Source organism: Entelurus aequoreus, linkage group LG04 (genome assembly GCF_033978785.1).
Source record: "Entelurus aequoreus isolate RoL-2023_Sb linkage group LG04, RoL_Eaeq_v1.1, whole genome shotgun sequence".
NCBI classification, from domain to species: Eukaryota; Metazoa; Chordata; class Actinopteri; order Syngnathiformes; family Syngnathidae; genus Entelurus; species Entelurus aequoreus.
In genome coordinates this window covers 62892711-62907292 of record NC_084734.1, presented here as the reverse complement: position 1 = coordinate 62907292, position 14582 = coordinate 62892711, and the positions used below count along the sequence as shown (strand labels likewise).

The 14582-nt window shown below is 38.7% G+C and overlaps 2 protein-coding genes across 3 annotated transcripts in view; both read right to left on the bottom strand.

Annotated features, from left to right (window-relative positions):
• ints6l (integrator complex subunit 6 like) overlaps positions 1–14582 on the bottom strand; it is a 173105-nt gene that overhangs the window by 89988 nt on the left and 68535 nt on the right. The window lies entirely within an intron of this gene.
• The window catches only part of phf6 (PHD finger protein 6), a 29204-nt gene continuing 15094 nt past the window's right edge, over positions 473–14582 (bottom strand). Inside the window, exons 4-11 of one of the 2 annotated variants that reach the window (XM_062045430.1) lie at positions 6361–6494; positions 6242–6288; positions 5993–6147; positions 5774–5917; positions 5573–5677; positions 5344–5477; positions 5086–5217; positions 473–2436 (exon numbers count right to left, since the gene is read on the bottom strand). In XM_062045430.1, the coding sequence (XP_061901414.1) occupies positions 5088–5217; positions 5344–5477; positions 5573–5677; positions 5774–5917; positions 5993–6147; positions 6242–6288; positions 6361–6494 (849 nt within the window). In that variant the 3' untranslated portion in view covers positions 473–2436; positions 5086–5087. The remainder of the gene's footprint in view (positions 2437–5085; positions 5218–5343; positions 5478–5572; positions 5678–5773; positions 5918–5992; positions 6148–6241; positions 6289–6360; positions 6495–14582) is intronic. The other variant, XM_062045431.1, reaches the window with a different exon arrangement.

The window sequence follows — 14582 nt, the reverse complement described above, 5'->3', positions numbered from 1 at the left end:
TAAATGGGTTATACTTGTATAGCGCTTTTCTATCTTCAAGGTACTCAAAGCGCTTTGACAGTATTTCCACATTCACACACTGATGGAGGGAGCTGCCATGCAAGGCGCTAACCAGCACCCATCAGGAGCAAGGGTGAAGTGTCTTGCCCAAGGACACAACGGACGTGACTAGGATGGTAGAAGGTGGGGATTGAACCCCAGTAACCAGCAACCCTCCAATTGCTGACACAGCCACTCTACCAACTTCGCCACGCCACCCCTTGGAGTGCCTGGGCCGCATACTTTGATTGACATAGTACGCCAACTGTATTTTCATGAATATCCATTTAGTCACGGTTTTCCTACTGTGAGCCAAAGATGATTGGATTTTTGCAATCGAAGACTTGCAATAGCAGGTTGAAGAGCAGCAATGGTAATGATATTAATTTGTGTCTTTATTACGAACATTTTATTTTTACACTGAATTTATGTTACAGAATTTTTGCGTTTGGAATTTTGTGAACAGATTTCGTTTTTTGACAATTTATGCGGACAATTTCAGTGAATACAATTTTATGAGCAAAATTCAATTTGTCTTTGTTTAAGTTAAAAAAAAACTGTAAAAAATTCAGTGCAGAAATCCAATATTAGTTGCTTTGAAACTCAAGACCCACTTCCGGTAAATTAAGACTGACGCAATCGATCCTGTCTCCGAACTAGCAAATTAAGTGATTTATAAATTTTTACTCTGAATTTGTATTCAATTTTTTTTTTTTACACTGACTTTTTATTCAATGCATTTTTTTTTACACTGAATTTTATTCATGGAATTTATTCACACTCAATTTTTACTCTTTTTTTTTTTACACTGAATTGTTATATATTTTATATTGACTTTTTATACAGTTAATTTATTTCAATTTTTTTTAACAATGAATTTTTAATCAATGCATGTTTTACACCAGCACAGGGCTTAGTGCATGCGCCTGCATATTAACTGTTTTTTTTGTTTACACTGAATTGTTATACGCTGATTATTTTACACTGACTTTTTATGCAGTTAATTTTTTTTTTTACACAAAATTCTTTATTCAATTTTTTTTACACAGAATTTGTATTCAATGGATGTTTTAACACTAGCACAAGGGTTAGTGTGTGTGCCTCACAATAAGAAGGTTCTGGGTTTGATCTTTCTGTGTGGAGTTTGCATGTTCTCCCCTTGACTTTGTAGTTTCCCCCCGGGTACTCCAGTTTCCTCCCACCTCCAAAGACATGCACCTAGGGATAGGTTGATTGGGAACACTAAATTGTGAATGTGAGTGTGAACGTTGTCTGTGTTGGCCCTGCGATGAGGTGGTGATTTGTTCAGGGTGTACCGCCTGATGCCTGAATGCAGGAGGAATAGGCTCCAGCCACCCCCGAGAGGGGTACAAAATGGATGGATGGAATTGGTATTCATGGATTTTTTTTACACTGATTAGTTTACCCCAGTGTTTCTCAATTTTGTTACCCCTGTATCTACAGAACATTTAAGTGTCAAACTGAAGACTTGTTTGCGAAAAAAGATATCTGTGCATTTCCATGAATGAAACGCACAAATCGATTTATTGAAAACACTACAAAGGCAGAATGAATGTTCCAGATGAGCTTACGAAGCTTCAGTCTGATGAAAGAATGTAAAAGTAAGGTCAATTCACAGAGATACACAGTGACATCCTGATACTTTGGGCTGGTGTGACATTCCTCTCACTTACCAGCTCTATGACAAGTACATTTTCTCTCACTTTTCAGCAAATATGTAAAATACAAAACTTTGCAAAATAAAAGAAAGATTGGATACATTTGCAGAGATTACAAGTAACATCACATCAAACCAAGTACACTTACCTGTCGAGCTTGACTGTGCTCTTTAGCGCGGCTAAATAGAAAAACAAAAATCCCCATTTAGAACGTGGAAAAATGCAAGTGCATGCCAGGAAAACTTGGGACTTGTGTCTGAAATGCACATATTCAAAAAGACACACGATGATAACACAGTAGCAAAGTATTATGTATCCGTAAAGAAAGGCTAACATGATATCTTTTTTTAAGATAAGACAAACAAAACTGCACTGTTTCATTAGTTGTAGTAATCTGTGAATTGACTATTAAAACATTAGTCCATTCAGCACTAATTGGTGACAGCAGCACACTTAGTTAAGATGTGTCCAGAACTATCTCTTGTAAAAGTTAACCTTTGGCTTTTTCAGTCCCATAGGAGTCCATGCTCGGTCCGTATCACCAGTACGTGAAAATCTCATCTGGTTTCGATGCAGTGCGTCCATTTATTTGGAAAGGCGAGGTGTTGCAGAGTTTATGGGAAATTATAAATCACAACTTGAGAGTAGGCTGATATTTTGTATAAAAAAATGTAGAGCTCTTCCTCGTTTAGGTTATGCTGTTTGCCACCAATCACACCTGCAAAACAAAGCAGATTTTAAATAGTAACCTCTTTCTCAAATTTTGTTTGTTAATGGTCTTGTCATCTATATCAGTCTTGTGTAGGTCTACAATGATCCTTTAACAGCATTTCAGTCTTAATGGTGGAGAGCAATAGGTAGGTGCCTTGTATCCACATAAAATGATAAGTGCACTTTTTTTTCTTTGAATTTTGCCTATTGTTCACAATCATGAGAGACAAAAGGACGACTGTATTTTTTAAAATCCATTTTAACTCGTAAATAAAAATCTGCTTACAATGGGAGATCTTCGAATCCGCCCATAAAGCCCTCTAAATAGCCATCCAAACACCGCTAACAATACTCCATTTATATTTTGTGACCTGAATATTAACTAAGTATTAGTAATAGTTTTATTATAAGCGCTAACACAGACAAATTGTTTATAGCGGCATCGTAATCAGAGAGGTAACTAGCTTGTGCTCCTATATTGACATCATCGACTGGTAAGATGCTATCTCGCCTTGGAGCCCAAGAAAGTTTATTCTGGATTATAAATCATGCCTCAATTGGATTGCAGAAGGATGAGGACATAATCCGACAAATTGGTAAATTTTGACAGCCAACCTAAACTTGAAAATGGCAAGAAAGACACAAAAAGATGCTTGTGTCCACCCACCTTTTTTCTACGTGAGGATTATGAGTCATTCATCTAAACAGGAAAATAACATCCTGTATTCAGTGATGTTGTTAAAGTGAAAAGCCAGCGCCGTAATGCGTTCGTGAAATTAATGTACCCCCGTATAATAACAATGAGCAAATATTATTATAAAAAATATTACATATTATTAGAGGAGGGAATCTTTGGGCACCTCACGATTTGATACAGTAGCTACGATTCAATTAAAAATCGATTTTTGATGCACCTTCATTTTTTGTATAATAATGTAGTTTCACATTTCTTTTCATTTTAAACAAATAAGCATTTATCACTTGCAACTTTAAAAACAGTGCATTTGTAATAAGAAACAAATTAATTCCCATCACATTTATTTAATCAATGAAAATGTGTGCAAAACTGGACCATAGGCTCTATAATTATATTGCTGGTATTTGTATTTACTAGTTAGAATGCATAAAAGAAAACACGTGAGCTTGTCTTACATAAGGATTGTGAAGATAGGCAAAATTGCAAAATTCCAAAACAGTACAGTTCCCCTTAAAGGGTATTTTCTTAAAATGTACAAAAGTAATTTGTGTGCATCATGGGCACATAATTGGTCTGTGGGGGTCAGAATGCAAACACTTTTTTCTCTCAAAAAATACAAATTCATTCATAAACTTTATTCTTTATTTAATGTTACTTATTCTACATTGTGTCTCTTTTTGTTACAATAAAACTGTCATTATAATTCTGGGCTGTTCATATCTTTTGAAAGTAGGAGAAACATACAAAATTAGCAGGTGATCAAATAGTTTTTTTCCCCACTGTACAAGTTTAAAATGCCATACTCTTGTTCTACATGATGTGGAAGTGCCACATCATAGGGTTGGTGTGTGTGTTTGCTTGCTTATATTTTTTTGACATTCATAAATCTCCTTAACAGTTGGGTAGGAGAACCTCAAAAGATTTCCAAAACTTGTTTTGTATTTCTTACGTCACATTCACAACTTTAGGAAGTCCAACCGCCAAACCACTGCTAAGTACCATTTGTTGCATACTGGAAGTCAGAAAGTATTTTTTCAGATGTAGGAATTTTGTATTGTATTCCATCCATCCATTTTCTACCACTTGTCCCTTTCGGGGTCGCGAGGGGTGCTGGAGCCTATCAGCTGCATTCGGTATTGTACTTAAATTGCAGTAAAAGGGTTGGGTTTTATGGGGCGCCAAAGACCCACTTTACAGTCACTGCAGATGCAGATTAACCTTGTATATAACCTTGAAATTTGTGGAGTATTTTATTAAAAAAAAACTATTAATAAGCATTCATATAAAAGAGTTAAATGAGCGCTAACAAGTGTACTGTACAGAGGAGCAGGGAACAGACAGATAGCCCCATAACACACCAAGTGTGGTGCATTCTGGGCCTTGTATTATTAGCGATGGGACGGCGTGGCGAAGTTGGTAGAGTGGCCGTGCCAGCAATCGGAGGGTTGCTGGTTACTGGGGTTCAATCCCCACTTTCTACCATCCTAGTCACGTCCGTTGTGTCCTTGGGCAAGACACTTCACCCTTGCTCCTGATAGCTGCTGGTTAGCACCTTGCATGGCAGCTCCCGCCATCAGTGTGTGAATGGGTGGATGTGGAAATACTGTTAAAAGCGCTTTGAGTACCTTGAAGGTAGAAAAGCGCTATACAAGTATAACCCATTTATAATTATTTATTTTTGTTTGCGCAATACAGAAATTAACTTGCCAGTATACACATTAAAAATGTCATTTTGAAGTGCACACACACACACACACACACACACACACACACACACACACACACACACACACACACACACACACACACACACACACACACACACACACACACACACACACACACACACACACACACACACACACACACACACACACACACACACACATATCACTCTTAGTTTCTACTGTAAAAGCGTTGTAGGCAATATTAAGGGTATAAATTGCATTAATAACTCACACTTAGTTGCCATTCACTTGCAGTGACGGTGTTCCTCCATGGTCGGTTGCTGCTCTTTCTTTACTGCGATTCTCTCGTTCTTCATCCTCCTCATCCCGTTCCTCGTTTCCACTATGGTTCTTGCAATAAAGCCTAAAATATAAAACGATTCGTAACCAACATGGCACAATAATAATTAAAATGTTGGGGCTTAGTTTACCCGTAGGAAATATTAAACTTTGAATGAGAAATACTTTTCACAGTAAGAGTGTTGCTCACTTGTAGATTCCACGTGCCATGTTTTCAATGTACTTGGCTTTGTCCTGCAGACCGCAGTGATAGTGGTAGGTCTTCACACAGGCTTTGATTTCACACCCAATGGTTGCACCGAGCTGGGTGCAGAGCGTGCATTTCTTCAAAAGCAACAAGTAAGGCAAATCATTATTTTTAGTTTGAAATCTGACGGCAATTATGAATGGATACAATTTAATATTGAAGCTGTTATAACCATTCTTTTCCCCCTTTTAATCTCTTGGATTACTGTTTTCACTTCAAAGTTCCCGAATTCGGCCCGTGATGTGGTGGTCAGCTGAACTGTTCCAGATGAAAACAGCTATAAGAAGAACACACAGCACATTGATGAGACTAAAGTGTGTTGCAGAAACAGGTTAGCCTCACATGCAGGTACACTGCACGCACGCACCCTTACCATACACTTGTAGTGAGCAGCCACTTTCTTGGAATTATCGGTATGAAGCACTCCCCTCATTTCATTTTCCTCATCTCCAGCATGACAAAAGCCACAGCGCTGGCCGCTATCACCTGGGCTGGCCCGAAGAGGTGACCTCTCCCGCTAGCAAATACACAGTACACCTCTCAGACCTAGATTTGGAGAGTCAACCCACCAAGCAAATGATAGTTTTCCTACATGTGAGGAAGTCTCCTCATCTGCAGCCTGGGAGGAGGTGGAGCGGGCGTCTTCTGATTGGCCGCGAACCTTGGCTCTCCCCCTTTCGAATCTTCCTCTTCCCCTATTTTGTGGAGGCGAAGAGTCCGAGTCATTGGCCACACCTTCCTCTTCTTCTGAAACGAAACACCAGAGAGACGTTCTACTCATATTTAACATAGTTTCTAAAATAATTATTTATGGCACAAAGTAATGAGAGAGCAAACTTGCCTTCAATGTAATCTCTGGAAGCATCTTGATGTTTGCGGCAGTAAACTCTACATTTAGGAGCGAACATAAACGTATGACAAAATCCGACAAAACCAGAGTCCAATGGCAAATTCACTTACAAGTAAAGTCCTTGTGATGGATTCTCTTTAACCTGGGCTTTGTCCTTTACAGCGCAGTAATAGTGGTAAGTCCTTCGGCATGAATTCACATCACAGCCGATAGTAGCCCCTGGCCGGTGACAGGAAGAGCACATCTGTTGTGGGACATGGAGCGGTTTTAGTTTCTTTCAAAATAAGAACAATAATGATGACACAAGACATGAATGAACGATTACAGATAAATAAAACATAGCCTTGCTATTCATGAATAGAAAAAAAAACAACCTAGTAATTGTAACGCCACTAAAAAAATTTATTTTTTACACTTATGGTGCTTCTGCATCAAGGTGCCACTGGTCGCAAATACTCCAATCCTTCCTGCCAGCTTTTCTTCTGATTTTGTATCAACATTTGCAATTAAAATGAGTGTTATAATTACTAGATTAGTGTGTATGTGAGTATGAATGTTGTCTGTTTTGGACCTGCGATGAGGTGGCAACTTGTCCAGGGTGTACCCGGCCTTCCTCCCGAATGCAGCAGGGATAGGCTCCAGCCACCCCCACAACCCCAAGAGGAACAAGCGGTAGAAAATGGATGGATGAATAGATTCAGCTCCATTAATCCTTCCCGTCTCTCTTCAATCGTCATTGTTCATTTACGGCGAATGAAGCAAACATTGCATAAAAGCACAATTAAAGTTTAAAGGTGCCGTTTGCAACTTCCTCACAGTAACATTTTTCAAAGCAAAAAACACACCCCCGGCTAGCTAATGCTACCATTAGTGGTTTAACGGAACAGGGATAAGCGGTAGAAAATGGATGGATGGATGGATGTTTGACAATTCCATCCAATTGTCAATATTTGTCACAATTACAAAGTTTATGTAATAAAAATGTTTTGCCGGCTTGAATAAAATGATCGGTGTTTACGGCTATTACTCACCCGGTCTCGTCAACATGTAAGCACAGGAAGCACGAGCACACTTACAAAAGCAGCCCAAGAGAAGCAGCAAAAAATTTGCAGTCATGTTTTTATGATATAATATACATTCAGTGACAGCTAACGTTACCTATCCAAATTGCTATTAATAGCTAACAACACCTAAAACTAATGTGTGTGCATGTGTTACGTACGTATTATTAGCTAACAACACCTAAAGCCAATGTGAGGTAAAGTGTTACGTTCGTACGTAATTACATCATTACGTACGAGAAGCCGTAAGAGGGCGGGCGGGCTATATTGTGTAAATTACATAGGAAAGTTGTGACCCATGAAGCATCTGTGTAAATATGTTTAAGCCCTAGATATACAACACCGCACACCAAAATAAAAAATGTATAGGTAAGAGTTACGATTTAGCCCTTAGTTTAGTCGTCGGGCTTGCGTTAAAACCATGTTTGCAACTGCTGTGGGTCGCCTGCATCCCCCTCGATTGCAACTAGCGGTGGCTCCACAGCCCCGCAGGCCACTGGGTCATACTCAGTGTTGGGTTAGTTACTGAAAACCAGTAACTAGTTAGTTACTAGTTACTTTATTTAAAAAGTAACTCAGTTACTAACTCAGTTACTTACACCAAAAAGTAATGAGTTACTGTGAAAAGTAACTATTTAGGCACTTCTTTTTTTTTTCCAAGGCTCCCATTAATGCTCTTTTAGCCTTCATTTCAGTACTGTTATTGCACTGGAGAATAATACAATCTGTTGATCAACTTGACATGCATTTGCATCACTGAACTCAGAAAGCAATGTGGTCTTCATACAACACAAAGACAAAGATATGTTTCAAAGGGCAATTTATTTCAGGCCAGAACAAATTGACAAAACTATTTTAAATAGCTGCAACATAATGGCACTTTAACTTTAAGTAGATAGGATCTTTAAACCAAGACACAAATTACATTTAACTAAAATGTTATTTTCTTTGTGCTCGACAAAAGAAAAGTATTGAGAATGTCTCCATGTTAAGAAACTCGACTTCTGGCTTCTCCATGATGTCTTGTTAGTTATGAGAGTAGCGTATGTGTGTGTGTAGCCCTTGTGAAGTGAGTGACGTCAGTGAGTGATTGGGCGAGAGAGGTGAGGGAACGGCGACAGTGTGTGCGTGCAGGTGCTCTAGCTTGGTGGATGGCTGTGTCCAATAAAGTCACAAAGTTGCAACAAACCGCCGGCCTCGTCATTCACCCTCAGCTGTAAAGACCCACTTACGGGTAAAGTGAAGGTTGTTAGCCCCGAAGTACATAGGCCCTGGAGGAACGTCTCCCCTGCGCCCTTCAACTACGGTCTGGGAGCCCCCTACCCGCCCCCACCCACACAAAGCACACCTTTTCTTTTCCACCGCAGCGCTCCAATAAAACACACTCAGATCTTCTGTTTCTAGCTGATACTACATAAAAAATAACATAAGATAACGCAGTAACGCATCATGTAGTAACGGTAACTGAGTTACTGAATATAAAAAATAACGCGTTAGATTACTAGTTACCGCCGAAACTAATGGCATTACAGTAACGTGTTAGCGTTAGTCCCAACACTGGTCATACTGTTAGTCTAAAAACCTGGATTGTAAGAAAGTTGACTGCAGAAGCTATTGCTTCTAAAACCGGGTAAAGTAAAATTTTAATGCAGTTCATATCGCCCCATTTCTCTTTTATGTTGATTACAAGATTCAGGCAAAAGCACCGGCTTTGCGACTTGAAACGATTATGCCAAGTATCGTTTCACCAGACCAAACAGGGTTTATGAAAAACCGACACTCTTATTCCAACATAGGACGCCTCCTTGGCTCTTATTTTTCCCCATCATCTGGGAAGACACCAGAACTGGTGGTATCAATGGATGTGGCTTTTGACAGGGTGGAGTGGAGTTATTTGTTAGAAGTCTTAAAAAGGTTTTGCGTTGTGTCTAATTACATATCTTGGATAGCACTATTATATTCTAACCCTAAAGCGTCCGTAAGCACTAATGGGATGTAATCCCAATATTTTTCACTTAGCAGGGGAACCCGTCAAGGGTGTCCTCTGAGCCCGTTGTTCGCTATGGCAATTTAACCTCTACCCATTGCACTTAAATCAGCTAGTTTTAGCGAAGGAATCAGTAGATGCGGTTTGGAACATACACTATCCCTATATGAAGACAATTTGTTACTGTTCATTTCGGATCCAATATCTACAATTCCTAAGATAGTTGATCTGTTCAACACTTTTGGAACTTTTTGTTGTTACAAATTGAATTTTGCTAAGAGTGAGTGTTCCTCTGTAAAGGACTTTGCTTTTGATATTCCCAATACTTATCTTCCTTTTAAAATATCTACAAACAGCTTAAGTACTTGGGTGTACACATCAGGTACTAAAAGGTAAGAATAGTTGCTTTTGCATAATATTGCGAAACAAAACGCCAGATACGTATGTCTTACCTTATACACACACACCATATTAATACTCGTATGTTTAATGCGCTGACAATCCATCAAGCGGTGCGGCTTCCTAGCTTACTAAAGTCGTACTAAAATATTTGGTAAGATTTTTGAGAGCTGTGTGTAATGCTCTATATTTCCAATGGAACATATAAAATGTTGTTGTTTACTTGAATCATACTGTCATCATATTGCAGTCTACATGTATCTCTTAAATAAATGATAAATGGGTTATACTTGTATAGCGCTTTTCTACCTTCAAGGTACTCAAAGCGCTTTGACGGTATTTCCACATTCACCCATTCACACACACATTCACACACTGATGGCGGGAGCTGCCATGCAAGGCGCTAACCAGCACCCATCAGGAGCAAGGGTGAAGTGTCTTGCCCAAGGACAGAACGGACGTGACTAGGATGGTAGAAGGTGGGGATTGAACCCCAGTAACCAGCAACCCTCCGATTGCTGGCACGGCCACTCTACCAACTGCGCCACGCTGCCATCTACTGGTCACACTTATTACACCATGTACCAAATAAAATTGCTTCGAGGTCGGTAAGCAAAACCAGAATTATTCCATACATTAGGTGCACTTGTCGAGTTTTGAGGGAAAAAATATGGATTTTAAGTGCGCCTTACCTAAATACGGTAAGTGCCCTACAATAAATGAGTTAGTCGATTTTTCGGTGAGGTGGCTCGATGAAGTCAGCCAAATTTTAGAACTGTCTGCATTGCTTTATTTACAACAAATAAATAGATTATCAACAATTACTAATCGATTTTATAATTGCGATGCATCTAAAAATCGATTATTTCCCCACCTCTACTTCAGATAGTTATTATATAAAGTCAATAGCTTACAATTGCCTGTATAGACAAAATTGTAAGCATTTGACAGATGATAATGTTGAATAGTTTAACAAGTTTACATTAACTAAATCAAACACAAATGTGATAAAATTTGATTAATTGATTTGATTCATAACAATGACCAACGTTCCCTCTAAGGTGCGCGCCTGCGCAATTGCGCACCGCTCACGCGTCCTCAGCGCACTGCAAATTAATGCCGCGCAGGAAATCAAAAATCCCATCTGAACTTTAAAAATAAACACATTACAATTTATTCTGTATGATTTTGCAATGCAACTCTGTGAGTGACAAGTGACAACAAGAGTGGCCCCAATGAATAAAACAATCTTTGTCAACACAGTTCAATTATCGTCTTTACGATAGGAATTCCATCAATCACTTTATTGAGCAAAACTGTTTGTAACCCCACCAAAAACATGAGTAAAAAAAACTTGTATCTATAAAAACTGGTAATTTTCTGCCATACAAACCAGGCTTAAACCAACGTTGTCATCCGTCGTTTCAACAGAAGCCGCTCGCTCGCTCACCTGCACCAACACACGCACTCATGGCACTTAGCCAGTGTTGCGTTTATGGCCACAAAAAAAGTCGGATAACCCCAACGCCACACAATGTGTAAATGCCAGGTTGTAACACTCTGACTCCTCAATCAGATGTGTGCTTATTTTACTGCCATTTATTAAGAATGTTAATCTAAGGATATTATTCATGAAATATTGTCACTAGATTTCATAAATGCTAATAAAAAGATGTATTTTACAGACAGAAAGTTACAGGAACTAAATGTAATCTCTGAAAAGGGTAACATTTCTTTTAAAGGCAGGACCCGCAGCCAGACATACAATACTATCAATTAATCAATCAATCAATGTTTATTTATATAGCCCTAAATCACAAGTGTCTCAAAGGGCTGTACAAGCCACAACGACATCCTCGGTACAGAGCCCACATACGGGCAATACTAGCACATAGATCATGAAAAACCTGTTTTTTTGTTATTGTCATTGTAAGGGGGCAAAATCACTTGTATCAGAAAATTATTTTAATAAAACATTTAAATTGCTATGTTGTCAGGTTTGGGACAGGTGTGACGCTGGTGTGGTCACACTGTGCACGTCTGATGTTGCTCACATGTGCTCCACTGAATGCTCAGGGAGTTTGTGCGTTTGCTCACACACATGAAAAATTAGAGGGAACATTGACAATGACCCTATCCAGCTGCACTCGGGCAAAAGGGCAAGGTACACCCTGGACAAGTTGCCACCTCATTAACTGTCATCCAGAAAGTATATTTGAATCCTGCTAAACCAAACATTAGTTTGTGAGGTATTTACATTATCAAAAGTTTAATTCTTAGTTTACTTTTCTGAGAAACAGCATTTTCCAGACTGATATAAACATGTCTGTGGAGGACACTGCTTCTCAGAAAGTAAAAGTTGAAAGTTGTAAAGATGTTTACATTTGTCACTTTAAAGACAAATAACTATTTTTTTTTTTTTAAACATTTGTTTGGAACAGTGGCAGTCCCTGCACAATTCTTTGTACTTAAAAATGTATGTTTGTAGTAATAAATATGATAAATATTAGAACATTTTAGCATTATGTTTGTCTTCAATGACATAAAGTGTATATATCCTTAACATTCCTGCCACTTCATTTTACTCAATGTAACATTTTTAAGCCTTATTTTTTTGGATATATCACAATATTATCGTACCGTGGCGTGGACTTAATACCGTGATATCGTACCGTGAGATTTGATACCGTTACATCCCTACAAATAACCCTTTTAAACGCAAAAAACATTTTAGTGCCATGGGTAGACATGCATTCTACTGAGGTGGCAAATTACGAAACATTAAATCTATCGCAGCACCAAGCAAATAATCTCAAGGTCCCCACCATATTAATTCCTAGATGTGATCGAAATTATTTAAGGTGCACCATGCGAAAAAGACACGTAACTAAAACAGCCTTCTTTCATCTCCGTAATATCGCTAAAATGTGTCCCATTTTGTCCACCACCGACGCTGAGATCATTATTCATGCGTTCGTCTCGTCTTGTCTCGATTACTGTAACGTATTATTTTCGGGTCTCCCTATGTCTAGCATTAAAAGATTACAGTTGGTACAAAATGCGGCTGCTAGACTTTTGACAAGGACAAGAAAGTTTGATCATATTACGCCTATACTGGCTCACCCGCACTGGCTTCCTGTGCACTTTAAGATGCGACTTTAAGGTTTTACTACTTACGAATAAAATACTAAATGGTCTAGCTCCATCTTATCTTGCTGATTGTATTGTACCCTATTTCCCGGCCAAAAATCTGCGTTCTAAGAACTCCGGCTTATTAGTGATTCCCAAAGCCCCAAAAAAGTGTGGGCTATGGACCGTTTTCTTTTTGGGCTCCAGTACTCTGGAATGCCCTACCGGTAACAGTTAGAGATGCTACCTCAGTAGAAGCATTTAAGTCCCATCTTAAAACTCATTTATACATCCTAGCCTTTGATAGGCCCCTTTTTAGACCAGTTGATCTGCCATCTCTCTTTTCTGCTCCGCCCCCCTCTCCTGCGTGGAGAGGTTATCAGGTGGCCACAGATTAGTTTCCACGGACGACGCGCTTGCTGTTCCAGGTCGGGACCCGGGATGGACTATTGCTCTATGCAACATTTAGTGATGTCTCTGTGCTGTTAACTTGTCTACATACAAGAGGATCCACTGCTGGCCTTACTATGACCTGGACTGTCACGTTATTAACTGTAAAATGGTTTGAATATAGAAATACTTGAAAAGTAGAAGTTATCTCAATGTTAAAAATCGTAAACTATACTGAAAAGTATTATGACTATAGAAATGATAAATGTTTGTCGTAATAGTTGGCATTAAACTATATGACTTAAAGATGTAAAATTATTTTAAGAATATTTGTTCCCTCCGGGATTTGAACCAATGTTGTCTGGGTGAAAGGCAGATGTGTTACCCACTCGGTCAAATGTCCTAGCTGTTGTGTCCAACCTTTGAATTGATTACCCAGAGTTCTTTTAGGGAAGATAAAGAGGACGTGGTCTTTATTATGTCATTTTGTGCTTAGGTCTATAAATCACCCAATGTTACATGTTGCACCATTACACGTCGCAGATGGATTCTTGCCTTTACAAAATTACTTCAATGTGAAGCTTCACATAAAGTAAAATACACAAGCACAAATAAATAGGTTATCATTTTTCAATAAACTAACATTAACATATTGCAAATGAGCCCTCAAGGGGACTATTTATTGAAATACAAAGGTGGCTGCCAATGTTTAATCTTAATGCAATAGGTCAAAATGACATCACCCAGAATGCATTTCTAAAAAAGTATTGCTTTTTTACTAATTTCAGACTAAATAAATGTTTTTTTTTTTACCACAATACATATTTTCCGATAGTGTCGAACATTTACTTGCATTCAAAGTTTTTTTCGGGGGGGGGGAAGGCAACCGTAAAAGAGATTGGTGGGCTGAGTACCAATTGTATTGTCCAATATTTTGGAAAGTTATGATTAACTGAAAAACTTTAATTTATTTATATATTATGTCCTGATTAAGATGAAAATTTGTCTTGTCCAGCTGGCCGGGGACCTTTCCTGTTGATTTTGGGTAAGCAATCCATTTTCGTCGAATTAGCTTGGCTCCCAGTTCCATATTCATAGCGTCAAAATCGCTTTCATACCCCTCTCCCGGCTTCCATCTGCTCCAACGTCTTACTCTTCCTTGTGCTCACTTCTATAAGCAGCAGTATATTTACCTTCAAAAGTATAAGGTTGTAAATCCTAATTTGCCCAAAAATAGTCGTCTCTGTTGTCTATTACCAAGTCTGCCATTATTATAAAACACACTCGTGTTTGATTACGGAAGTAGGAACACACATGTTGTCAGAAGTCAGACGTGCGCTGCTATGGAAACAGAAATCAAAAATCA